The following is a 25,217-nucleotide window of genomic DNA, read 5'->3' as shown; positions in this document are numbered from 1 at the left end:
CTCACGTGTAGACATACACCCGCACGCACACGCTCCCAGCCGTGTGAACACATACCCACTCACGTGTCTGTGCACCACCCACCCACATCAGTGACACCCACACGGGCCTTCCCCACGTGTATCCAGGGCAGCAAACTGGGTACTCAGGAGTGGCGTGCGAGTGGGTCCCCTCCATCCATTCCTTAGGTGATGGCTGGGGCAGGGGGTGGTGCTGGACACTGGGAAAACTGCAAAAAAACCCCCAAACTCCTCATTTTCTAAAAAAAAAAAAAAAAAAGGGGGGGGCAGTGCAGTGGTTGATTTTTTTCTGCCAGACATTGCAATGGTTTTCGTGCAAAACGCTGCAAAAAAAATTTAAAATTTTGGGAAAAAAAAAAGCTGATTTATAAGGGGGCTGCCAGGCTCCCCCTGCCACTCCCTAGGTCGAGGGGGGCAGCTGGGGGGGTGGCACTGCCTCCAGGGGTGGGGGGACCGAGGTGACGGCATCGGCCCCCTGCCACCCTCCCACGGGGCACCCACCAAGGCCTGGCCACCTCGTCCCTGTGGCTGCGGTGTGATGGGGGGGTGCAAAGCCGGCCTTTTTCGGTATTCCTCGTCCCCCCTCCCTCTGCACCATCTGGGACCGGGGCCAGGATTTACATACAGGGCTCTTTGCCTACGTGCTTTGCATTCGGGCACTGAACAAATATTTTCATTGCCAGGGGACTGTGCCCGTTGTGGTTGGGCCATGGGAAGAGGCGCCATCAAACCCTTTGGATGGGGGCACGTGTGATTTTTGGGAGGGTGGCCGGGCCCTGCGGCGGGGCAGCGGGTGCCTGCCTGCGGGGATAAGGGATCGGGGGGCCCGTCCCACGCCCGCCGCCTCGGTGGGTTTCTGAGCGAGCTGCAAGAAAGGGACCTTTCACCTCTCATTAGTGATGCCATCAGTGGCTTGGCAGAGCGGAGCTGAGGTCATGTTACATATGGCACACAGTCTGTTCAGCGCCGGCAACGCCAGCTTTGAAATTTTAGAGAGGGGAAAGGTCACCTTGCGTAAGCCGAGGTCTGGGGGTCCTCCGCTCTGTCTGCGCCCTGGGTGGGTCTCCATATGCCTCCATCGTCGCCAGCCTCGCTCTGTCTGGCCCTGAGAGATGCTCAGCCCGTCTCCTCTTCTGCCTCCTGAATTTGCAGGGAATCACTTAAACGAAGGGAATACTTTCACCCTGCCTTTCCTTTTCCCATACAGAACATCTCTCTCAGAGCTGCTTTTTTTCTTTTCTTCTTTATCTTCCCAGCATAAACTGGTCTCTAACGACTGATTATTTTTTCAAACAACATATAACGCAGCTTTCCGGGAGAAAATGAGTTGTCTCTCTTTATCAGCAGATCTACCCAGACGGATAAGTTTACCCTTCTCAGACCTGGGTATATAATTTCATAGACCTTCAAAAGTGTCGTGCTTCCATGGTGATTAAAAACTTCTCGCTCCTGCATCTTGCTGGGGTATTTCAGGTTTCATGCCACTGGATCTTAGAAAAGCACATCTGTACAGTCATATTTCTTTCATCTGAAGAGTGGGAGAGAAGCAAACCCAATATATTTTCTGTTTGGAAATATACGACACATTATGTCAAATTAATTCCTGGTGTAATTCACTACGCTGAATTTCGGTAGGATCCTGGCAGGGCTTCATCTGGAATGATTCTGGAGGTGGTGACTGTGGGAAAGAAGTTACCATTTTCCCACGTATGATGGCTGAGAGTGTGAAGTTCAGGCCCATTCTCAGCCTTGCTACAGAATCTTATTTTGCAAACTTTATTTTTTAAATACATGGGGCCTGATTTTTAAGCACTTAAAGTAACTGGGGTGGAAGTTTCTGGCATGCAGCTGTTGCAGAGAGATCTTCAAAAGGACATTTGCTTCTACGCAGGTCATCACTAAAAAGGCTCTAAATGAAATAGATGCTTATCTTGAGAATCTTGGAGAAGCTGGAGCTGAATGAACATGCGCTGCAGATTCAGGATACACCTTTCTGCCTGCTCCAGCGTGGCATCCGAACAGCCACATTAAAAGGAGCTCATTCCGATTTCCTACTAATAGGGCTACTTGCATGGATTTTAATTTTTAAATAGGAATAGTCCTCCACTGCCTGTCAAAAAGGGGTTGGGAGGAGAAGTATGAGATGGCTTATTTTCAGAAATGGAGATGCTGAGATCTGTCTATGCTTTTTGTCATAAATATATTTTCCTAGCATGGGGCTAAACTGTGGTCTTAGTTATTGAGTGCAAATCTGTCAATTTAAATGGAGTTCATTGCAAGTGGGAATGGGATTTTAGCCATAATTTTCTGCTGCTGTCTAATCACTGGAGTCTGAAGAGAGCAACATATGTATAATGGTAGCTGAGATGCAGGAGGGGTGGAAGCTTTCTACCAATGAGAACCCCATTAAATAATTAATTCCCAATTGCCTTTCTACATTAGTGCTTTCAGCTAAAAAAGCCGGTCGGCTTTGTAAGGCCTCAGGCAATGAAACATTTGGTGCATTGTCAGTCCAAAAGTGGAGGTAATAGATATCCAGGGTGGCTGGAAAAGTGCTACTCTCCATCCTGCCATTTGCATATTCCAGCTGCGCAGCCTCATTCCTCATTCCCTCCTTTGCCTTACTTAAGTTTGACAGGACAGCCTCTCTTCCGAGGTGGCTGCTGAGGAAGCCAAAAGTGTATTTATTTTACTGAAACCAGATGAACTTAATGCTTGAGTCTAAAAATGGAGTATACAAAAGTTGGTCTTCCTTTTATCAGCAAACCAAACCTGATGGGTTAATAAGAAAAGGAATGAATTTCCCCCTCCTTTCCTACTTGCCCCCCTTACCCCATCTGCTGGTCCCCCAAGCTCAGCCTGTCATCTCAGGTCAGGTTGGGATCTTTTGGGCTCATACACCATTCGCAATAAAGATCTTGCCATGAGAAATGAGTTACCAAGCCTTTTGATGTACAAGTCATCAGAGACTGCTCCGCTCACCTTCTGAGATAAATATACATGTGCATGTGTGTATAAAGCTGAAGAAGAAAAGGAAGCATTGGAATAAATTGCCTGGGGAGGTGGGAGATTCTCTGTTAAAAACAGGTCTAGACAAACATCTGTCAGAAGATACCGACGTCTATTTGATCTTGCCTTGGAGCTGGGGAAAAGGCTGAATGGTGCTGTCAAGTCCATTCCAGCCCTGAGAGGCCGTAAGTATATGCGTGTATATACGTGTGTGTGTAGGTATATATATGTGTGTGTATGCATACATGTATATATTTCCACACTTTTCGGCAGCAAGCTTTTGGCCTCCATGGTATTTTGTGCTAGTGAAATGCTGTAGGCTAATTACACATAGGTTTGCTGTCTCTCAGTTTCATTCAATTTGAGTTTCAGCTCCGTTTAATTCAATATATCCTTTGTGCTTCGAGTGGATCAGATCACAGTGTCTAATCTACCGCCTGTATTTTTCTCCCTTCCCCTTTTCTTCAGCTCTTTTCATACCAAATGAAGTCCCTTCAATTCTGGGAGCTTTCTGGTGATTCCAAAGCGCATCTGTGAGCCCACTTGGGGTTACGCTCCTTGAGGTAAGGTCATGATAGCAGAAACATTACTACCTACGATAGATGGGTGCCTGGAGAAGCTGTCTGGCTGAGCAAGAGGACAGCAGGAAAGATTTGGGGTTTTTAAATCATTACTTTTGTAGACGATCACTTTCCAAAGCATCCCTGTGCTTTAGAGACAACGTGGTCAGGGCCGCTGCTGGCATCCCTGTAACTTCTTTCCAAGCACGCAAACCTCAGCAGGACCACTGGAGCCGCCGGCTGCGTTTGAGGAGTGTGTTGGCAGCTTGTTTGTGTTCGTGATGGAGGACAGGGAGTTACCATGGGCCAGGGCTTGGGATCCTTTACACAGGAGCCAATATTAAGTACTTCTATTAAAATTCATTTCAAAGTGAGTTTTATCAGTGTGACACGTGGAGGGTCCCCTAAAGGCAGGGTCCTGTGCAACTCAGCATTGGCGATAGACGAGAAGCTGTTCCATGATGGGAAGCTTATACTCCAGGTAGGTGAAAAGGGGTTTTTCGGGCCTGGTGTGGATGAAACTGTATAGTAATTCCTCTGTCACTAGCCCCAGCGCACACCTACACCAGGCGATGCTGATATTCCCTGCGACATCACCACCTCCCTGTAGCTGAGCCCCAGGACCGTGAAGCACCGCTGCACCTCCCTGGTGAGTGCCGGATGGAAGGACGAGATGCTGCAGCGAGTTGCAGGAATCAACACCAAACTTTGTAGCAGAAATTGAATCCTGAATTTCTGAAGCCAAATGCTGGGATGAGCCAGGTTGCAAAACTCCGTGATCTAGGCTTTTAGCCCCTGCTACTAGCCTGCATGAGATTTAAGAGGTGACTTTTCTTGCCTGTCCATTTTATCCTTCCAAAAAACCTTTGTCCCCCATAGCAAAGGCATGAGAATAAAGTCTAGCAACCACATTTGTAACCTGACGTACTGGCTGAAATCACCAGCTTCTGCAGAGTATCTTGGTACAGTGGGTTGTACTCTGTGATGACCACGGAGGAGACACACCACTACTTCTGCCAAGACCACGGCAAGGCAGCAGCCTCCAGCCCGGGGACAGGCAGGGGCAGTAAGCCCTGACACTGCCCGAGCACGAGCACCCGAGGCTCGTGAATCCATCCTCGGGGAGGGTTTGAAGAGCAGCTGTGAGATAAGTTCACCCTTTGGCTGTACCCTCCTGGCAGAGGGTGAGCTGAGCTCTCCTGAGTGTTCGTTCAAGGACTACGAGCAACAGGGAGAAGAAGGTGGCTTATGAGCTCCTTGGGTAGCAGGGTGTACAAAACCAAGGGGACTCTTCCAGGGTATGCTACGTCTCAGCTTATGGTGGGATGCGATGTAGGTTTTGACATCAGGACGAGGAACTCTTTGCAAGCCAACCTCTGGCAGAGCTTGGTTAGGCAGCCCAGGAAAGGCAGAGGTGAAAGAGGGGAATGTGACTGTCCCCTATAAACACGTCCGAGAAGAAAGAGCGGTTTAAGGGGAAGAACAGAGCGGGTGCAGGACAGATGAGCATGGGCTGGCTGTGAGCAAACACGAGCTGGATGTTGGAACAAGGTCTCCAGCCATCAGTACACGATGCTCTGCAGCAAAGGTGATAGAAATCACACTAATTTTACAAAGGAGCTCAGCACTTGTACGAAAGGGCTGAGATGGGGTCTTCCCCTGCTCTAACCCTTAGTATTTAAACATCCCTTTTTATGAGGTCTGCCTGCACAGGGTCAGGCAGGGACGACACCGAAGGCAGAACTTCCCTGCCAGCGAGTCTGTATTTGCCCTTCCAGAAGCGGCACACTTGCATGCACCAGAGGCATCAGCCATGTCAGACAGTCTTTCGGGGGGGTCTTCCCCCCATTTTGTTTTCTACATTCCTTTTGCTGGTGAACCGTTACCATTGTGGCTGAGGCAGTTTGATGCCTCTTGGGTTTGTACTGCAGCCAGCGCTTCTGATTCTGTCTGGCCGCATATTGTGTTTGGCTGGTAGGCTCTCTCTGAAAATTCCTCTTTTTTTCCCTTTTTTTTTCCCTCTGTGGCATTTTAATATCTCACAACAGGCATCTTTACAAAGAGATTAAAGGTCTAAAAGCAAACAGCTGTTTCATAGGCACGCTTTAACACAGGTAACAAAAAACGAATCCCTTGTAAAAGAGAATTTGGGGAGAATTTCTTGAGTGTGGGTAATGCTTTTACAACTCTTCTTCCACAACACTGAGGAATTATGAACAATTCCTGAGCTAACGTTCATGCAAACCAGCAGGAATTATTCAGGTAATTAAAGACTTAAAACCATTTTAGGAGAAACTAGGAGAGAGTGAAGCTGTATCAACCTCAAAAAGTTTCTACAGTGATGACAGAAAATCCATGCACTTTTGGATGGGGGAGTGGATGCAGTTCAGCTACAGAGGAGGAAGGAGAAGAGCCCCAAATCCTTTATGCTATTCATTTATTTAACCCTCTGGTAGAAAAACCATTGGAAATGTAGTTGGGGCTGTACTGGAACCGGCTCAGCACCACAGTCCCAGCCTTTTTATTGAGCTTTGTGAAGGCACTTCAGAGCCTTGCTTGGCCGTGGGAAGAGGGAAGAGCTGGATCGTTGCGTTTGCACAGCCAACAGGCTTGTGCAAGGAGCAGGGATCCCTTAGCAAGGAGGGCAGGAGTGGGTTTGTCCTACTGTGGACTTTTGTAAATGAAGTTTTAACACAACCCCCTTCCTTTCAGTGATTTAGAGTAGATTTTTTTCCATCCCTCACCTGACAGGATTTTTTGGGAGGGGTACAGTTCCCATGTTCTCCCATTCTCCATTAAACCTTTCCAGCTGGTAAGTCTGGGGAGCTGCTGGCCTGCTGGGGAGCCTTTTTCTCCTGCATCCATCCTCTCCTGCCTGGAACACGGGGTGGGATGTGCTACCAGGTGCTGGAAGCCTCGCAGGGGAGGTCAGGAGGGACCACAGCACAGAGCCCGTCCCAAGGGCTGGTTTTGGGAAATGCCAGCCTGGCCCAAGGGAACAGCGCGGTCCCGGCTGCACGAAGATGGCTCGGCATGGAGGGGCCGAGGGTTCACCGCGGCCATGCCGAAAGGCGCTTGGTTACAAGGACTCCGGGGCGGTGGTGAAATGAAGCGCAGGGGAACAGCAGCGTGGAGGGGGATTAGCTAATTAATGCACAGCTTGATTAGGAAGTCGGAGCCAGGCATGCGAGCCCTGCTCTCGTCCTCTCCCATTCCTGCTGCTGACCCCTCTTCACCATGACTGCGATGTAGGAAGCTGCTGGAGTCCACTATAGGAAAAGTAAATATTGTCGTTTCAAATAGAGAATGGTTTATTCTATAGCAGAACAGAGGGTGCCTTCTCTTTGAGAGGTCACTCTGAGCCTGGGGGGGGCCTGTAGCCCACACAGCTGCCGGCGAGGCTGCTCCTGATAGTCGCGAGCCCTGGTGCCAGGCGTGCACCTTAAACCCACAGGTGACAGGGGGGATGTGCGTGGGGCCGGGGTGAATGCATCCAGGGGCTCCAGAGACTGTCCATCACCTCCTTCCTGCAAGCAGGTCCTTTGCTAGCGTTTAGGCTCAGTTTTAAGCAAGGTGCCCAGGGCGGGATGGAGTCACCGTGGTGCGATGGGAGCTGCGCGGGGCGCGTTGCGGCAGGAGCAGGCGCAGAAGCCAGCGATGCTGGGGGAGAGGAGGGATACGGGCTCTGCCCTTCCCCACCGAAGCCATGCTACCCTTTGTATAATCCCTTTAGCTTCAATGGCACCGTGGTGATTTACAGCACTAATGCTTTGATCCAGAACACGTTGGACCATGGAACATGAATTAAAATATGAGAGATGACTGTAAAGCACAAGTTTCCATTCACAGCCAGCTATTTCGTGAAGATGTGACCGCAACCAGGTGCGAAGGTCTTGCAGGAGAGGAGGGAAAACCAAGCCAGTCTAAACAGATTTGTTAGAACGTGAATGGGAGCGCAGCAGCGTAAGTGCTATTAATAGGATTTACACAGATTAGTAAACTAATCTGTGCATTTCAGATTGGATTTCATATTATGGAAAAGAAAATTAAGCCACATACCATGCAGACTTTCCAGGCAGTGGTTTGCAAATGTGATCTATTTGCCGGTAGAAGCGGCTGCTCAGAAAAGCGGCGGCAGCTCCATCGGGTGGGTCAGTGACACCCGCTGCGAGCCCAGGAGGGGGGAGCGTGTTGTAGGGTGCAGAGCTGTGCTAGTGGATTCAGGAGGCAGACAACGAAAGGAGCAGCACCGCAGTCTGTTCATGCAATGGCTCTTAAAAAGCACTGCCAGGCAGTAAAGCAGTGTCCAGGCTTGGCTCCATCACCACTGGTGCAGAGCAGTCCTCCTGACTCAGCTAAAACGAATAGGGAAGGGAGATGTGAAGAAGAAAGGCTCGTAAATAACTTTCCCTTCTCCGTACGTGGCCTGGAGAGGAGCCGTGTTGGGCAAATGTTATTGAAGTGGGAAGGAAAAGGCCTCTTCAAAGGGGAAGGGCAGGGTGCTGTTGCTGTGCCCTGCTCACGCTCCTCCTGGTGCCAGTGTACAGGAGGTGGGAGGTGGGCAGGAATTGGGTGCTGGGAGGCATTAGCAACAGCTTATGGAGGGACCCAGGCCAATTTTGAGAACTCATCTGTGTAAAGGGTAAGTTTAATAGTATCGTAAGGCATTATATATGTAATATGTATCATATATATTTAAATATATATTATATATATTATCTGTTCCATCAGTAGGGTCTAGCCTCAGTATTTCGACTGTGCCATCCCATCTGGGTGAATCTCAGCCTGGCTGTACCTCTCCCCACGAGGGAGGGGAGCGCTGCTACTGCTGTTGTACTGATGGGGAGATGGAAATCCAGGTATTTAGGAACTGGACTTTTGGTTCCCAGCAGTTAACATCAGCTAATCTTGGGAGATAGTTACAGCTTAGGTTGCCTCTGAGTCAGGCTTGAATAATAAAGGATAACCCATCTTGATGTTTGTGCTCCTCCTTATTTTGCAAAAATACAAGCATTTGGAACATTTCAACCCCCATTACAGTCAGGGCCAGGGGAAAAACATCATTACCCTTTCAAATCACTGTTTTAGGCCAAAGCTTGAAAACTCGGAGTGAGCTGAGCAACCCGGTAATTTTTCTTCTTGCAGCATCTCGTTATGTTGCAGCGAACAAAAATCCTGAAGTTGATTTCATTTGTCTGGGAGAACCAATGCTTCAGAGTTTTCTGGGACCAGGACTGAAGGTGGTAGTTAATAAAAGGCACGTGATGAAGGTTTCTCTCCCTATTAGCCTGTCTCCTTTCCCACAGCCCTTGAGGTTCATCTTGTCTTTGCTGTTGGTGATAACTCAGCTGACAACCATTTGTTACAACTGGGAGCCATTTGCTTGTGATAATTACGGCTACGCTGAAATGCAGGTTTGTGTGCAGACATTTATTTAGGTGTGCCGTTGAACTGGGGCCTTGAGTAACCTGGTGTGGGACTCGTTGTGCTGCCAGCCTCAGTAGGAGCTGCCAGGCACAGGACGCTCTGGAAATCCTGCCTGAGTTATACAGGGATGTAGAATGAATTTGCTTGAATTCCTTAAAAACAAAACTGGTCTTACAAGTGCTGATTTTAAGCAATGCATTTGTATGCTATTTTTGGGGGGTTGTTTTTAGGTCAGTGAAATGTTTCCTTAACTTGAGTTATACAGAGGTTTTTCAAAAATCTGCTATTACCTTTACTGATTAGACCGCAATAGTCTAGCAACTTAACCCAGAAGTCTAAGTTTATGGCAATTTGGATCCAAAGGCAGCCTTGACAAATATTCTCTTGAATTTGTAGACCATTTATTAATTTTATTTGTATAATGGTACCTTTTTGATACCCTGGTTTATTCTCTTGAAGTGTCTTGCTGCACACAGTGTTATCAGACCCAAAGGTTCGGAGAGTGTGAGGCGACACCAGCTTTGAGATAAAATGCTTATATACAGTTAGATAGATAAATATGATATACCCATGTTTATAAGTATTCTGGTTTGGAGACCTTCAGCACCTCCAAATTTATTTATATTTTTTCAAACCAGGAGCCTAAGAATGAAGATGAGCAGGAAGCTGTGGCCATAACCCCCCCCACCTACTTCCCTTCTCTCGTCAGCTACTAAATATTGCAAAGCTCATAAATTGTGGAAGTTGGCAAATCAGAACATTGCTTAAGTTTAAAACTGAGACCTGGGGCCAGGAGATTTCAATCCTGTATTACCTGGAATATATCATTACTGACAGACTCGCTGGGATTCGGTTTCTACCAGCTATAAAGTGGGATTCTCAAATTATGTCATGCCAGCCTAGTTGCCTTTGATGACATGATACACCATTTGGAAAGGGAAAAGCCATTAGACGTGACACAACTTGGCATCCATCAGCCTTTTGATGCTGTTCCATGCCCTGATGAACTGAGGAAATGCGATCTGGGCAAAGCCCCTGTAGGATGGGTGGGAAATTGCTCTGAAACAGTGATTACCTTGTGGTTCCAGGTCAAAATACCACGACCTCTTAAGCAAGGGTTTCTACTCAGCACGGTGCTGGACAGTATTTTCAGGAATGTCCTGGATGGTGGAAGAGGGTGTCATTAAATACAGAAACTACACCAAGGTGAGAAAAAACTGGAAGACAAGCTGACAATTCTGCACGAGTTTCACAGGGTGGAGACTTGGGTCCTGAAACACGGTCTGTGGTGTCTGTCATGGAAGTAGAGCTTGCAAGGCAGGAGGCATTTCTTCCACTGGACTTGGCTCTGGTAAAACCTAAGCAGGACCGTTGTCTAGTTTTGGGCTTAGGTATGGCTTTCATATTGCCTTCCAGGTTTGTGAGTCTATGTTAATAGCAGCTGCTTATTTCACAGGGATATTTAATTGATTATGGCATGTAAGAAGATCCTAAGAATTGAGAATAGTTAGGAAATGAACAGAAATAGGCTCTACACTGTACTTTAATCTGAGAGGCTAGTCCTCCAGTCCATCAGCAAATGACTATTCCTTCTTCATCGTGAGCATCATTCACCTGAACAAGTCCTGCTTTTGTAACCTAAACTGTAAAGATTCCGATCTTTGTGGGGAAATTTGGAAGGAACAGGAGCACTTCTGAGCCATGTATATGTTAGCAATACTTGCTGCTGTTACTGGGTAACAAACATAAACCAAAAGTAACGGGTCAGGTAGTCTCATTTGCTGGGACTGACATTTCCAAAGGAGCGGGATGAAGGTCTCCTGGCTTGATACTCAGGTTAGCTCTGCCTTTTGTTTGCACAACCCCCCCCCCCCCCCCGCCCCATAAGAAGCTATTCCTAGAAGTTAAGGCCAAAAGGGGTTTACCAAGACCGCCAGCCCCAACGCCGTGCGTAGCAGGAGGTGCCAAATGTCCGCCTGGCACCCCTCTACCAGGCCAGTAAATTGTCGGCATTGCCCCGGCCGAGCCCGGGGAGGGCTGGCTGGCACGGTCCCTTCTCCCTCCTGGGACCAGGCATCCTGCGGCGCTGCCGGCCGGTGCAAAGCGACCGTGCCCGGTATGTGCAGCATGTGCAGCGATCCTGGGAGCACTTCCAGCCGGGCTGGGCTCTTCTTGATAAAGCAATACCTGGAAATAGGCTGCTGTTGGCAGCCCGCTTCCAGGTACCATGGGTTTTGTGAGTCTGGCGTCCCACCTCCCTCACATCGCAGAGGTCTGCAGGGCTGAGGGGCTACGGGGAAGATGGCAAATGAGAGCAGCCCCTAATCAACCCCCTGGGAATTTATCTGCGGGGGGGGGGGATCCTCAGGGGTCCCAAGCAAAAGGAGCCATGGGGAAGATGCTGTGGGGGGCTCAGCTGAAGCACCTCGGTGCTCGCTGACCCGGAGGCTGGACCTGCTGTGGTCTCTCACCCAGCCCTCATCCTCCCGGGCAGATGTGTAAAAGTGCGCCTTGCTTCTCTGGCCTGGTGTTGGCTGCTTTCTTGGCAAATCTCGGGGAGACCAAACCCTGCAGGCGACGTAAGAAGCAGAAACACCGCGAACAATGTTTTGACGCTCTCGGGAGAACATTATTACATTTATAGGCAAGAGGAGGAGAAGGGCTACAACAGCCTTCAAGAAGCTAATGTCATTCCCTACATAGGGGTGTTATGTGCGTAAATCCCTCCACATGCAGATGATATCACGCCCCTAGAGTTTGCAGCTCTCTTACTAGTATCGCTCGAGCATGCTTCTCCTCCAGGCATGGCACTAATAGGGCAGTTAACCCCTGCTGCCTCTGCTGCTCTTTGGCCACAAGCTCTGAGCAAGGGGACGACAGGCTCTTGCGCTGTTTAGCAGCAGGCCAACAATCTGCACCCATCTGGGGGTCTTGAGCCTCAGCCTGGTTCACTCGTTGAGTTTTGGGATGGGGGCTCTATTACATGTTGCCTGCGAGAGGGAGCAGAGGCTGCCTCTTCTGCAACTTCATGGTGAACCTCAAAATAAAGAATTTTTTTTGAGAGAGACTCTTAATCTAGTCAGTGGTGACTTCCACCTGCATGCATACAACACAACAGATGATAGTGTTTTTTAATACAGACAACCTGTAGGTGTCTATGTCCCTTGCAGATGTGCTTGGGCTGGTATAGAAATTGTTGCCTTCCAGAACCACCTTCTGATCCCCCTGCCTGCCCTTGTTTGCTTAGGCACAGTAAATAGCAAAATCCCCAGCATCTTCCTAGGACATGAGTTATAATTTGTCCTTGATTTATCATTTTAAGAAACCACTGCCTTAGGACATGCAAGAGCATGCACAGCTCAGGCGCTGGACTAACTCATCTTCACCTCCTGTGAGCATCTCTCTCCCTCAGCTCCTAGGCCTTGGTGGGAGATGAGTCAAACCTTTCTCAAATTGCCTTGATCTGGAAGTGGGTGGCTTTGGAGTCCTTCAGGGCCCACGCGTGCATCACCCTGATGGCGTGATTCATGCAGGAGCGGTTTTTCTGCAGCCTGAGTGTTTGCAGGCTCAGTCATCCCGGTCCAGGGCGTCTAGTTATCGACAGGGCTTTGCTGGAGGCTTACTTTGCTGTTGGTCAGCATCAGAAGGTGGCTGTAAATGTAGTAAATAAATGAATGAGGCAAATTTAGCTTTGGTGTAAGCAGCAAGTTCTCCTGCTGCTGTCAGGCGGCATTGCATCAGAGCCGGATTGGGCTCCTGGGGAGGTGGCGTGAGCCAGCGGGCAAAGCAACAGGGGGAGTCAGAGACCTGGCTTTGCAACCTGCCTCTGCCACCCACTGCCCGCATCGCCCCGGGCAAATCACCTCTTCTCCCCTCCCAGCTTGGACTGCTTGTATTTCTGTATACTGTCAGTTCGTTCCTCAAGGGAGGGGCTGCATTTTACAGCTGCAAGCCCTATAAGGGATACCACTAACACCAAAATAATTGGCTGTCAGTTTGCAGAGTAGAAAAGAAAATGGTGCGGTGTAACATTCTGGAGTCCTTTTGGGTAATTTAAGATCTATTGCAAAGCACTTTGGCTGCAACAACAAAGCTTATTGATTAGCCTGAAGTATTCCAAATTGGGTCTTTCTGCCCGAGAAGTAGCAGGATGAAGAATTAAAGTACTTACACATGAGAATATTGTACATGAGTTATTAAGTAACAATCAGCTCTACTCCAGCGCCGCTCAGTTCCTCTGGACTGCATGTAACTTCTGAACATTTTATCTTTTTCCTTTGGCTTTTGCAGGCGTGTGCCAGCTTCTGCAGCGTATAAACTAGGTGCTATTTTTATTGAATCTGGCTTTAATGTAGTAGATTTTTCACACGTGTGTTGTTTTTTTATTGTTGGTCTCATTCCTGAACTTTCTGGCACCTCTAAGTGTAAAGTCAGTTATGCGCACATTGTTTGGCAGATGAATTCCTGTTTCTGGGAATCATTTTCCTTCTAAAATGTATTTTTATATTAAAAGTGTGATCTGTATCCATAACCAAGATATACTGTCCTAAGACTCCAGCCCAAAGATTTCTGCAGCCAGAGATCACTACAACAGGGGATGCAGTCCTGTAAGGAGACCTCCGCTTTCCAAGCCCTGAGCATTTATATTAAGATCTTGTTTTACTGATTCAACCTCTGCCTCTTGGAGGAGGAAAATTCCCTTCTGATCTGGCACTGGGGAAAATCCAGCCAGAAACAGAGGATAAAAAGTGCTGTCTTCCAACGTTGCCTCCCTTTCCAGCTTGTCTCCCTGCTAGATCAAGAGCAACCGCCCGTCTTGCCGAGCCTCCCTACTATCAGCTTTATCCCAGCTACTGCCTCGGCAGCCCCCGGTCCTCCCTCCAGCATCCCCAGGTCCTGCGTGAAAGGCGGGGGCTCGGGGAGCCAGCTGCCCACCCTTCCGAAGGTGCTGTCCCCCTTTTCTCCATCTGTGCACAAGCTGCCAGGGAAGAAGTAACCGTGGCTGTGTGTGGTTTTCTCGCCCAGGGTGACCTGGAACACATCTGCAAAGCCCTCCAAAGTAGCAGGAATGCGCTCCGTTAGGACATGATTCATCCTGCATACCGCATGGGTGGCTGCTCAGGGAGAATTTTGACATTTGCATACGCTGAGACATTCCACTTCTTGGTTGCCCTCAAACCCCTGCACTTTGTCTGGTTGAGCGCATGGGGGCTGCGCAGCCAGAAACCCCCTCCCGGAGGGGATCTCCCCCAGCTGGAGCCGATCCAGCGGTGGTGGTTCTCCCCCCGGCTGCGTCATGGGGCAGAAACGAGAGGAGAAGCTGCTCACAGCCAGGTTGAATGAGGGCTTTAGAGCCTCACCCCCTGCTCCAAGCAAAGCTGGGACGGAGCTGCTGGCCAGGGATCCATCAGGAATTTGGTATCTGCAGGGCAGGAAAATATTATCACAGTCCTACCGCTCAGGCAAAACCAAAGCATGGCAAAGGGAAGTGCTATGAACAGGAGGACTGAGTCACGCCCACTGCTTCTGCGAAGGAAAAGGAGTTGGGCAACAAGGCAATTGTCTCTCTCTACCTTAGGGCTGCTCCTGGGTAACTGGATTTACTTCGGCAGCTGCAGAGCGCGAGGCGGGTCAACCCCAGGCAGAGCGGGGAGAGATGCTCCCAGGGCCGGGAGACGGCTCGCTGGGTTTTCCCATCTGGCCCGCCATCAGCGGCGCTGCGTGGAGCGAGCGGAACACGGCTGTGATAAATGGGAAAGATGGAGGAATGGTGAATAACGGTAAGGAAAGGTAATGTCTTAGTGATTAAAAATATAATCGGTATATACAACTGGACCTGACTATTTGAAAAAACTGATCTCACAGACCTAATCTTGCTTCCCGCAGCCTAAATACCATTTAAGTGGTGAAAGGGTGTTTTCCTGCTGGCATGTGCAGGCTCTTAAGTATCTCTAATGTATATATAGCTCCAGTGAGGGAAACTATTTCACCTGTACAGGTTAGCCTGCTTGAACTTACTGTTATTCACTTTGGCATCAAAACCGTAACTAGGCAATCCTGGTACTTGGAGCACAGACCTGAAGTAATATGGTAATGTGTTTAAATCCTTTAACATCAAGGGAACATAAATTTCAGGCTGTTCTCAAAAGTCTGCCAAAACCAGGTCTGACACCAAGTGCAACATTTTAAAGAAAAATTTCAACAAACACAAATTTAGCAAATAAATAGGTATTTACCTACCCAAAAAGAAACCCTGACACAGAAAGCATCCCAATGCCATGGGAGCCGCGAGTAAATACTGTGTAGTCCTAACTAGTAGGTGGAAATACACTTAAACAGTTATCTATCTAATTATGGTATAAATTTGGTTTGAGACACAGAGTTAATAGCTAGGTTCGATATGAAATAGAAGATTTATGGTTTTTAATTTAGTATTTTAGAAGCAAAGTTAGGGTCTGACAAAACCCACTCAAGTCAACAGAGAGTCTCATTCTAGCTTAAGTAGGCTTTAGATCAATTCCCTGGTGAGCACAGGCATTCCTAGTTGCCACCACCTTCATGATGAGTCATTAAAAGCCAAGCTTCTACTTCAGATTACTTTTCTAACACGAAATTCAAAGCTTTCACATTATATCCAAATAGAAATATTTACACAAGATGTGTATAAATATAAAGTTTATTCAGTATAGTGTTTAGAAAAATAAGTTCACATCATCTCAGAATACAAATAAAACACTTAATTGTCCAGGCACAAACCCCTATTACAGTACAACAAACATACATACTTTAGATCTCTTTGGTTGGGTAATTAAGCACAGATATGTTTGATGATACACTCTGGGGCGGCATCACCTAACAGTGCAGTAAAGTCTTCTGATTATTCCCTCCTCTAATGCGTACATTCCGCTTAAGTTTCATATTTGTTGTAAGGCACAATAAACCCATATTGCAGAAATAACTGGTTAGTTCTGGACAAACAGTACATGCAGCAAAAGAACAAACATCCTCTGAATGTGAATCCTGAAAGTCAGAAGATTCACCCCCTCCTTGAGTTCAGAAATTTAAGAAGCTAGTTTTAAATTATATGAAACATACAAGTAAGGTATAAAATATCCTTCAAGATAATAACTGCTAGGAGATACAGGAAGACTTCAGGTCTCCTTCCTTGTAAAAGGTCATTACTTTTGTTTCCAGAGTTATAAAATTACTATTCTTTTTACAATTTGAGATGCTTCTTGACCACAAGCACTAGGCGATTCATGGCCCCAGGAGTCCTGCACACATTTCAAATGGAACTGGAGGGATGCACCCTGTTGCTTGTTCATCTGCCCTTGCTAAGAAAAGTGCACAGGTGCTGGAAATCTACACATGGGAAAAGCTCCTGTGCACACAGGGCCAAATTCTGCCCTGCTTAATTTAACTGAAAATAGTTACTGAGGTGATTTTGCAGGATTGGAAGTCAGAATCTGTCCATTATTGTCACTAATCTCGGATTGACAGTAATAACAATAAAGATGGTTCCAGCCTTACTTCTGGGTAAAGTAGCTTTCTGAACGCGTCTTCCTGAATCCACAGGTAAGGTAAAGCAGTAAATGGAAAGAGGTATATGCTTCGATAGACTGTGACTGTTCGGTTATAACTGTCTGAGTGTCAGCCTTGTGCACTGGTTCATACTGCCACCATATACTGGGCCAAATCCGTCCCTGACCCAACTCCAGTGAAATGAATGGACCATATTCTCGGCTGGTGTGAAACGACATTAAAGTCAATGGAACTGTGCTAGTTTAGCCAGCCGAGGACCTGGCTGATCGATGTCCATGATTTATGTGGCTGAAATGTCCTTTTAGGTAAGACCACAGGAATAATGCTGCAAATAGTCCAGACAGAGCATTCAATTTAGTATATTTCTGGTTCTCTGCAAAACTCTGGGTGAAACAGAGGCAGCTTTAATTAAAAGTAGTAAAGAACAAAGGCTTTTTTAACATCATGCTTTGTAGGAATTTGGTCAAACTTTAAGCATATTTTTCAAAGCTGAGCCTGGGACCAGAAAAGTCGTAGAATTTGGCAATGTTTCCTGTAAGATTTCCAGTGGACTTACAAGTTACAAACATATGTGAAGTTGAAACGATCCTTTATTCTCATCCGTAACAGAGAAGGAAGGAGGGAGAAGGAACATGTATGCCAGATAGACATACCTTCCATTTGAACAACAGAATGTGATAATAAGGACTGTCTGTGGGGCTTAGACACTCACTGCCATTCATGTGTGTAGGACATGAGCATCCATATCCCCTAAACACTGTGTAAAATCCCTAGTTTGGGAATCAGTGGAGCAACGCCTTATTAACAGCAGCCAAAGATCTGGCCCCAGATGCTTTTCAGGACTTTGTGTACTGTCTATTTAGAGCAGTTAGCCTGCTTGCTTGAGGGCCACATAATAAAAACTGACTCTTATTTTACAGTAGGAGTAAAACTACTATTTAAATATCTATTTTAAAAACACTGTACCGTGCAATGAGTCTTTATATTGTGCATATGTACCTGCAGAAAACATGAGGTTATAACTACGTTATCTGGAGGGAATGACACTTAGTTTCAATGGGAGAAAGAAAGAGTAAAACACAATAATAAAATAAGTTACTTGGTATCTGGAAGACTAGAATAGATTAATCTTACTTTGTCCCAAACCACTGCTTTTATGTACATCCTCCGCTCCCACTGAAGAGCGGGAAGTCTCCTATTAGAAGTACCAGACACTCCAAGATACGTGCCACTGTAACAACATACACAGTTTTCATGTCAACTGTGCTGCAAAGCCATAGAATTCAGAGCCTCAGTAACACAACAAATGCAAAGGAGGAAAAAAAAAAAAAAAAAAAGTAACAGGTACTGGTGTAACACCGCAGTCTTTTCAGTTACGAGACCTGATCGTGTCAACAACCGAGAGTGCTCTGAAATACTCTCTAGCCTGCCTCCAAATATAGTCTGAGCTTCACAGATGAAATGTTAAGCCCCAAACAACTCCTTCAGAGCCACACACACGTTCTCCATTAATATGACAACAATATAGGGTCCTTCTAATTTTCCAAACCGTTTAACAAATTCATGCAAGGCAGATACATCTACTGTTATTGTCATCATCATCTTGGTTTTATGGGCAAAGAAGAGGTGGGAAGCAGATTGCTCATGCTGGAGCGCAGCAAGCATAAACAAGCAGAGCAGAGGGGAGAATTCTGGACTATCCAATTCCCTGCTCACACAGAGATCCCCTGAATGTCAAGGAAAGTTGTGCCAGGGAAACGTATAGCTCCATGTTCTGCTTGTGATAATCTCCACTTTAAAGCGCTTGCCTTAAACACCCTTTGTGCTTGGGAGCAGGTGGGGACAGCCAACTGCTTATGGGCTGCTTCTGTTTGCAGAGCATCAGTGACTCGGTACAGCTGCAAAGTGCACGCCTTGCACGCTTGCTCTTCCCTTTCCCTGCAGCCCTAGAGACTCTGATGCTTGCAGCACGGACTCCAGCGCCTACCGACAGAGCTCAGCTTCAAGGTTCCACAGAATACCTTGCAAAACACGCTGTATTCAATATAGTGCAAAACAACAGTGAGGATGCCTACGCCACGCTCACGGGCACACAGAAAAAAACCCCTTCATTCCTCAAAGGCTTTCCACAGAACCAGTTAACAACCAAGACAGAAACAGACCGGGATGTGCTACCTCTATTCTCTTTCCTTTCCATTTTTTTGCCCTTTACAAGTGATCTTGTTTTGTCCTGAGCCTGATTTGGAGCCCACAGAAGCTTATGAAAACATTTCCCATTGCCTTCCAAAGGCTTTGGACCAGGCCCCTGATGAGGATGAATACATGCTTTAGTTACTGTATATATTCACATTAGAATAAAAAAATAACAAAACAAAACCACAAAGGTTAACAGAATGTCATTTTTATACATCTGCATTCTTATTATTATTTTAAAGCTTAAGGATGTGCTTTTCCATGCTACAAAAACTCCGCTGGAGGAAAGGTAAGAGCTGCTCTACCTGCTCAGAGCCCACCTGCTTCTGCTGTCCCCAGCGCAGCACATGGGGGCGAAGGGAGAGAAGACCCATCCCCAGCCAGGCAAAGACCATGGCTACTTCTAGGAGGCCTTCGGGCAGCTGCAGTTCCCACCATCAGCCCCCACGCTGCTTATTCTGGAAGGATATATAAATACACGCTTAAGTGCACTCCTGGATGGGGGCCTGCTTGCTTGAACAGCAGCTGAAGCCCTCCCACATGAGCCAATATGTTTGGCCAATGGGTCCGTGTAAACATGGAGCTCCCTTCCCTGGCCTGCCCATCCAACCTTTCCTGTTCATCTGCCCGAGGCTGGAGCCAAGACCTCTCCCTCGGCATGACAGCTCTGCCCATGGTCCCTCTCTGGACTCCTCCTGCCCTGCTGACGTGCTGCAGAAGGACCTATCTTTGGCGCTCTGCACCGCTAGTAAATGTCACCCACAATGACTGACAGACTTAAAACTCTTCTTACTCGTGCAAGTAGGGGCACCGAAGTCAGTGGGTCTACTTGCAGAAGTAAGGCATCAGGATTTGGCCCTGAGGACGGATATTTGCAAATCAGTGTTTTTATTCCTCCTGCCACTGTGCTTTAGTAACAAAGATAAGGCCACTAGGAAGAAAGGCACGTGGAATTCTGTAAAAAATACACAAAAAGGTTCAACTAATTCGCAAATTACTAACGAAACAAACAAAAAACCCCTGAACACAAAGACAGAGGGGGTAGAGACAGGGACCTCCTGGGTTTGTGAGACTGGGAGTTCATTTTCTAGTTTCAGTGTGATTAACATTTTACTTTTACAGTCTATTGCTTGAAAAACTACAAAAAAAAGTAAAACCTTGTCAGAAATAACTACGTTTACTTCCTGCTCAAACAATAAAAATAAATTAAACAGCCAGAAAACGTTTTCCTTTTCAATGCCTTGTGTCTAAAGTGAAAGGGAACATAAACCATAAATAAAATCCATTGTACTAATTTAAAAAAAGTCTCCTTTATAAGAACTGAAACAATATTTACATTCATACTGGAGAGAAAGCTTCTGAGTTGCATAATTAGAGTTTCAAATGATGCTTCTTCTGGTGCACTGACAAAATGCTAGCTATAGCATTTAGAAACCTGTAAATGTTTGATGTGACATTTTTGGTTTGAAAGCAGGTCTGCTGGAAAAAAAGCAAATACACCAGTAACAATATTATTTATGACTTTGTTTCGTTTCTTAACCTCAAACAACATAGAAGTAGCCGGTGAGGTATCGTCTAGAGTTCCTTAAAAATTTCTCAATGCCCATGGACTAGAAGTAAACAGCAAAAATGACCGCGTTGTTTCTACCTTTTTGGAGCGAGACTTTTGTTTTCTATCTAAAGTTAGGAGTGTATACTTACTGTTGAGAGTATGTTGCACTATGGAGAGTCTAGTTAAATTATCAGAGTAGTGTCTCTTAGCCAAACCTGCACCCATTCGCTCGGTACTTGCCCTGGCATTTCCTTTCTCCTTTAATCTGCTTAAAAGAGAATACTGCATGCAAACCAAGTGTGGCAACCTAATTCCATTGCCAGAGATTCCTCTGTACATCGATTCAGACCATTTAAATGTTCTGTTTTCTTTAAATGAAAAAAAAAACCAACAACAAAACCCAAACCAAAAAAAAAACCCCACTTGGTGCTTGTTAGGGCTTCAACAGGAGACTTATCTATCAAAACAGAAAGCAAGAAAAAAAAAAAGTTACAAGTCTTGCATATCTTCATCCATCTGAACTGTCTGCAGTTTGGCAAGTTCCTTTTTGTCCGTTTCCAGTTCTTCACAAACTGTGTCAACCACGTTACTCATAACATACTTGGATTTTGAATCCAGCATCATTAAATTGCCAGTTGACTTACTCTCTGAATTAGGTAAGAAATTCTCTTTGACGTCAGGTACGGCTTGCAGAACTAACCTGTGCTCTCTGACAAAATCTTCATGTACTTGTGCAGAGGAGTGGCTGACACGGTCTCCGCTTGTAGAAACTATTTCTCCAAGCGCAGGCTGTGCTGTAGAAATGGACAACAGATCTTGACTGGTAATGAGGGAACAGTTCTGCAGGGTTGCATAGTTAGTGTTGCTGATAGATATCACGGTAGAGGTACTGGTCACGGGCGATGACATGGACTGGCTCTCCGAGATACCAGAGTTCAGTTCTGCAGCATTTAAGAGAGTTGGTGGTGTGAGGGAAAAATTATGTGAGGGCGTTACATTCACTAATGAGGAGGCCAGGGACTGGAGTCCTCCGCTGGATATATTTTCAGAAGACATGTTTACATTTAGTTGCGTGTTCTGACTGACTGGCATCAACTGAGAAAACACAAGGCTTCTTTCCAGTCCTTCTTGCTTGACAGAGCCTACTGCCTGGCCTGAATTGGGAACCGTATAAACGACTGCATTCGGAGCGAGGGGGCTGAAGAAAACCTTTCCTTGCTGCACTGTTGAAGATTCAGTTGTAAAAGTTCCTCCGTCAGATGTGCTGGGATTTACTGAAACATTACCTAGAGAAAGGTAAGCAAAAGAAAGGAAAACAGATTATAGCTGGCAGAGAGTTGTGCAGGCACTTTGTTAAAATGTTTTGGTCTTTTTTATGTTTGCAGTACACACATATGCCAATATTTCATGCATGCAACACAGAACAGTGTTGTTTATAACAGGTGAAAGAAAATTTGGTATATAGAAATAAAAGCCGTTAATAGAAACTGCTTCTAGAAAGAAAGAAAAAAAAAAAAAAAAAGGTTCTTGTATATTAGGTATCTTTCAGACTCATTAAGGGGCAAAGAGTCCCCAGCCACGTGACTAAAACGAACGTGCTTTGGCCTTCACTAGTTGCCACCACTCAATTTCTATCTAAGAATAGAAGCATGAAAAGCTATTAAAGATAGTTCAGTGACAGACTACAGCTTGTGTGTGGGAACTGGACACACGTCACATGAAAACCACTACTGCTGGGCAGAACCTACCTGAGTCACCCCAAGTACAGAAAACATCAAAACCCAGTAACTTCTGTCAGGTTAACTAGGTAGTCCATCAAGCACTCAGACGTATTGCCTTTCACCTCGTTTTATCACTTATTTCTAAAAGCCTAACCCTACCACATCCACCATGCTGTGTGAAGTCACCCAGTGACTGCCTACCCTCGCTGAAAGCCATGGCGCTGCTTGCATGATGTTGCAGCTAGCCAAAGCAAAAGGAGGTGGCCAGACATGACCTGAAGTTGGTTTTACTGGACATGCCGTGTAAGTTGTCATTATAATTATTCCTAAAAGAAGATATACTGGCTCTTGGGACTGGGTCCCACTTCAAACGCCTCTCTTTCTCAAAAGCAGTTTAATTATAAGAGGCTACAGTTGGAGACACCTGAATTTTTTAGAACAGCATTGAAGATTAACTTCTCACTTGGGGAATATTTTAGCTCCCTATTCACTTCTGTTAATCAATGATGATTTTTTGGAAGATGTTACTCATACATGTAAACTAGAAGAATAAAGTGAGGCAACTTGGAGTTACCTGGCAATAAGATAACATTTACTGCAGCTTACTTAAAATAGCCTGCAGCACACTTCACTCGGAATAGGCAGCTGGCTATCCATCCTTCTCATGTTAAGAAAAACAAAAAGAAAAAAGAAATCAAAGGAGAAAACACAGATCTTGACTTTTCTCCGCACCAGACTAGACATATGGTGGATCACTCTCCAGTGGGAATTGGTAGTTTTAACAACAGGGAAAATGTTCAGAGAGGAGCTTATTATGAATCTTAGGACTTTCAAATACAATAGTCCCACACTAGTTAAAGGACAGAACTTTCTTTCTCACCTTTGCTGGCTGTCAGTTTATGCCTCCGAGCACGTGGATTAACTGGCTTTTGTAATTACAGGTGGTATTCAGACTAAATGTCTTCTCTTTTTCATCTTGGTTAAACTACGTACCAACAATTTCCAGTGACTGTGAGTGCCACATTTTAGGATAATTGCACACCCATTTAAAATGTTTGTAGAGCTTCAGTGTTCCTCCCCATATTAACAGCAAGAAAAATTCACTCCCTATACATGTTTAATTCAAATAAGCTAACATGAACACAATTTGATTTTCATTATAGTACTCACAGCTCCTGAAAGTAGAAAGATTCATTCAAGTTTATAATTTTCATAACCAAAGATACAGTGGCTAATGAGTAACAAAGCTGTTAAGTTGTGCTTTATAATGGACCTGCTTCAGAACAAGAATCCAGAACTAGGCTTGTGCTCCCTGGGATTCTTCCTGGCTGGCCGCAAGTTTCAGTCTATGGTATGGTAAGACAAACTCTAAAGCAAACTTTGGGAGGAGCCTGCACACTTGGCACGTGAACCTGCGATGACATATTTCCCTTGGACTGAGGGCAGTTTTATCCGAATACCCTTGCATTTTATATCTACAAGCTATTGCATATTTCTATTGTTTCCCTGCAGTTTAATCTTTCATAATTATAGAACCGAAAATGTACGAGTGTAACTGCTTGGTCTTGTTGTGTCTATAGCCATTTAAAATTTATTTTTATGAAATGCTTTGGTTAAAAAACCAAAACAACCACCACAAGAACAACAGTAACAATTTCCAGCTGCTGCAATTTTCATTAACCTTCTCATTAAAAGATTTCAACGGCAAATGGGAAATATTTTGAATTACCGAAACGTGTAAAATTTACAGATATTTGTGAAGACTGGTATCACAGACTTCTGAGAACAGCATGAGATGAAAGGGGTGTAAAATACCAGACCTCCTTCTCTGCTCTTAGGAGAGGAGCTCACCCTCATCTAACAGTCTGCCCACAAGCATAACCCACTATAAAGGAAGGCAAAAGGTGTTATTTGATGTACTGTGTGTGGCTGTGGCTGAGATACAATCCTGGTACCTTGGAGGAAAAGGACCACAGCTTCGGAAATGCTAAGTGTGCCCGATTCCAGCTTTTTCTCATACCTCTTGCTGTAAGAGACAAAACTTTTACCTTGTGAAGCTGCCACAGAAACGGGAGGCAGCTGCAGAGAAGAAAAACCGATGCTTCCGTTCAGCAGCTGGCCATTTGTTCCTGAATTGGGGATCTGGACAATGCCATACTGGTTTATTTGGACAGGAGCAGTAAAAGTAACTACAGAGCCTCCATCTTGGGAAGCAGCAGTTTGTATGCTTTCCCTTTTCACCTCTGAGCTTGGTATCAACCCTGGGAATGAGACCGGGATGTTGCTGGGGCTGAAGGTGGCTGCCGCGGCGTTGGGAACTGAAGCCTGAAGAAGTTTGAAGTCCTTAACGTCTTCTGACGAAGATGACAGTATGTCAGTAATGGCCACCCCGTTGCTCACAACACTCGACGTGGTTTTGGGCGAATTTAAGGTAACCGTCTGCGAAGCCCCCACGCTGAGTCCATTGAGAATGACACCATTGGGTCCCTGAAGAAAAGAGCTACCATTGAGAAAGACGGGAGAGGTACTGGCAGGCACGAGGTTTCCATTCAACAAGACGCCCGATGAGCTCAAGGCTATTTTAGTGTTTCCGAGCTGCTGCATGTAGACGGGCTCCGTGTGGCCAGGAAGGCTGAGGCTGGTAACGCCGTCGGATGAGCTGGAGAGCGGATGGGGAGATAAATCCTCCTGCCCCTTACTGGATTCATCTTCCGTGCTAGGGTTGCCATCTGACTCGCTATGGGAAAAGACGGAGAGATGACATTGCATTACCATGGCGTGCCAGCGAGCTCTGCACCAAGGGGGACTCCTTGCTTTGATACAGTTCGTCAGAGTTTTCCCGAACAATTTTTTCAGTGTTTTGCCTTCACAAGGCACTTTAAACGAAATTTCAAGCCAAGGGGGAGGTTTCTTGGAAAAGGACACATCAAATCACAAGCTTGCAGAGGAGAAACTTTACAGCCTGGGTTACGGACTTGTAAATAAATCCCCCCTCCCTGGCCATCCCACCGGGGCGACCGAAGGGGGCTGCCAGGCCCCCCCGCCCTCCACCGGCCCAGGGTGCCCACACGTGTGAGACCAGCCGCAGCCATGTGGTAAATCGCTGGGCGGCAGCTGCGGGAGGTGAGAGCAGGCCGGGAAGCACCGCCCGACCCTCCCTCCCGGCCTCGGCCTGCCGCCCCCGGGCCCCCCGCC

At 46.3% G+C, this 25,217-nt stretch overlaps 2 protein-coding genes across 3 annotated transcripts in view; both read right to left on the bottom strand.

Moving 5' to 3' along the window:
* Positions 1-1,097, bottom strand: part of LOC104842083 (homeobox protein six1-like) — a 7,406-nt gene extending 6,309 nt beyond the window's left edge. Inside the window, exon 1 of the mRNA XM_010584179.1 lies at positions 1,028-1,097. Coding sequence (XP_010582481.1) covers positions 1,028-1,097 — 70 coding nt within the window. The remainder of the gene's footprint in view (positions 1-1,027) is intronic.
* Positions 1-25,217, bottom strand: part of SIX4 (SIX homeobox 4) — a 33,391-nt gene that overhangs the window by 6,683 nt on the left and 1,491 nt on the right. Inside the window, exons 2-3 of one of the 2 annotated variants that reach the window (XM_010584164.1) lie at positions 24,071-24,759; positions 17,911-21,587 (exon numbers count right to left, since the gene is read on the bottom strand). The exons of the other annotated variant lie outside the window; for it this stretch is intronic. Of the exons in view, the coding sequence (XP_010582466.1) occupies positions 20,791-21,587; positions 24,071-24,759 (1,486 nt within the window). The 3' untranslated portion in view covers positions 17,911-20,790. Of the gene's footprint in view, positions 1-17,910; positions 21,588-24,070; positions 24,760-25,217 lie in introns of those variants that run through there. 2 annotated transcript variants of the gene reach the window in all.

Source organism: Haliaeetus leucocephalus, unplaced genomic scaffold (assembly GCF_000737465.1).
Source record: "Haliaeetus leucocephalus isolate CR32 unplaced genomic scaffold, Haliaeetus_leucocephalus-4.0 Scaffold944, whole genome shotgun sequence".
Classification (NCBI taxonomy): domain Eukaryota; kingdom Metazoa; phylum Chordata; class Aves; order Accipitriformes; family Accipitridae; genus Haliaeetus; species Haliaeetus leucocephalus.
This window is presented reverse-complemented; position numbering and strand designations above follow the sequence as displayed.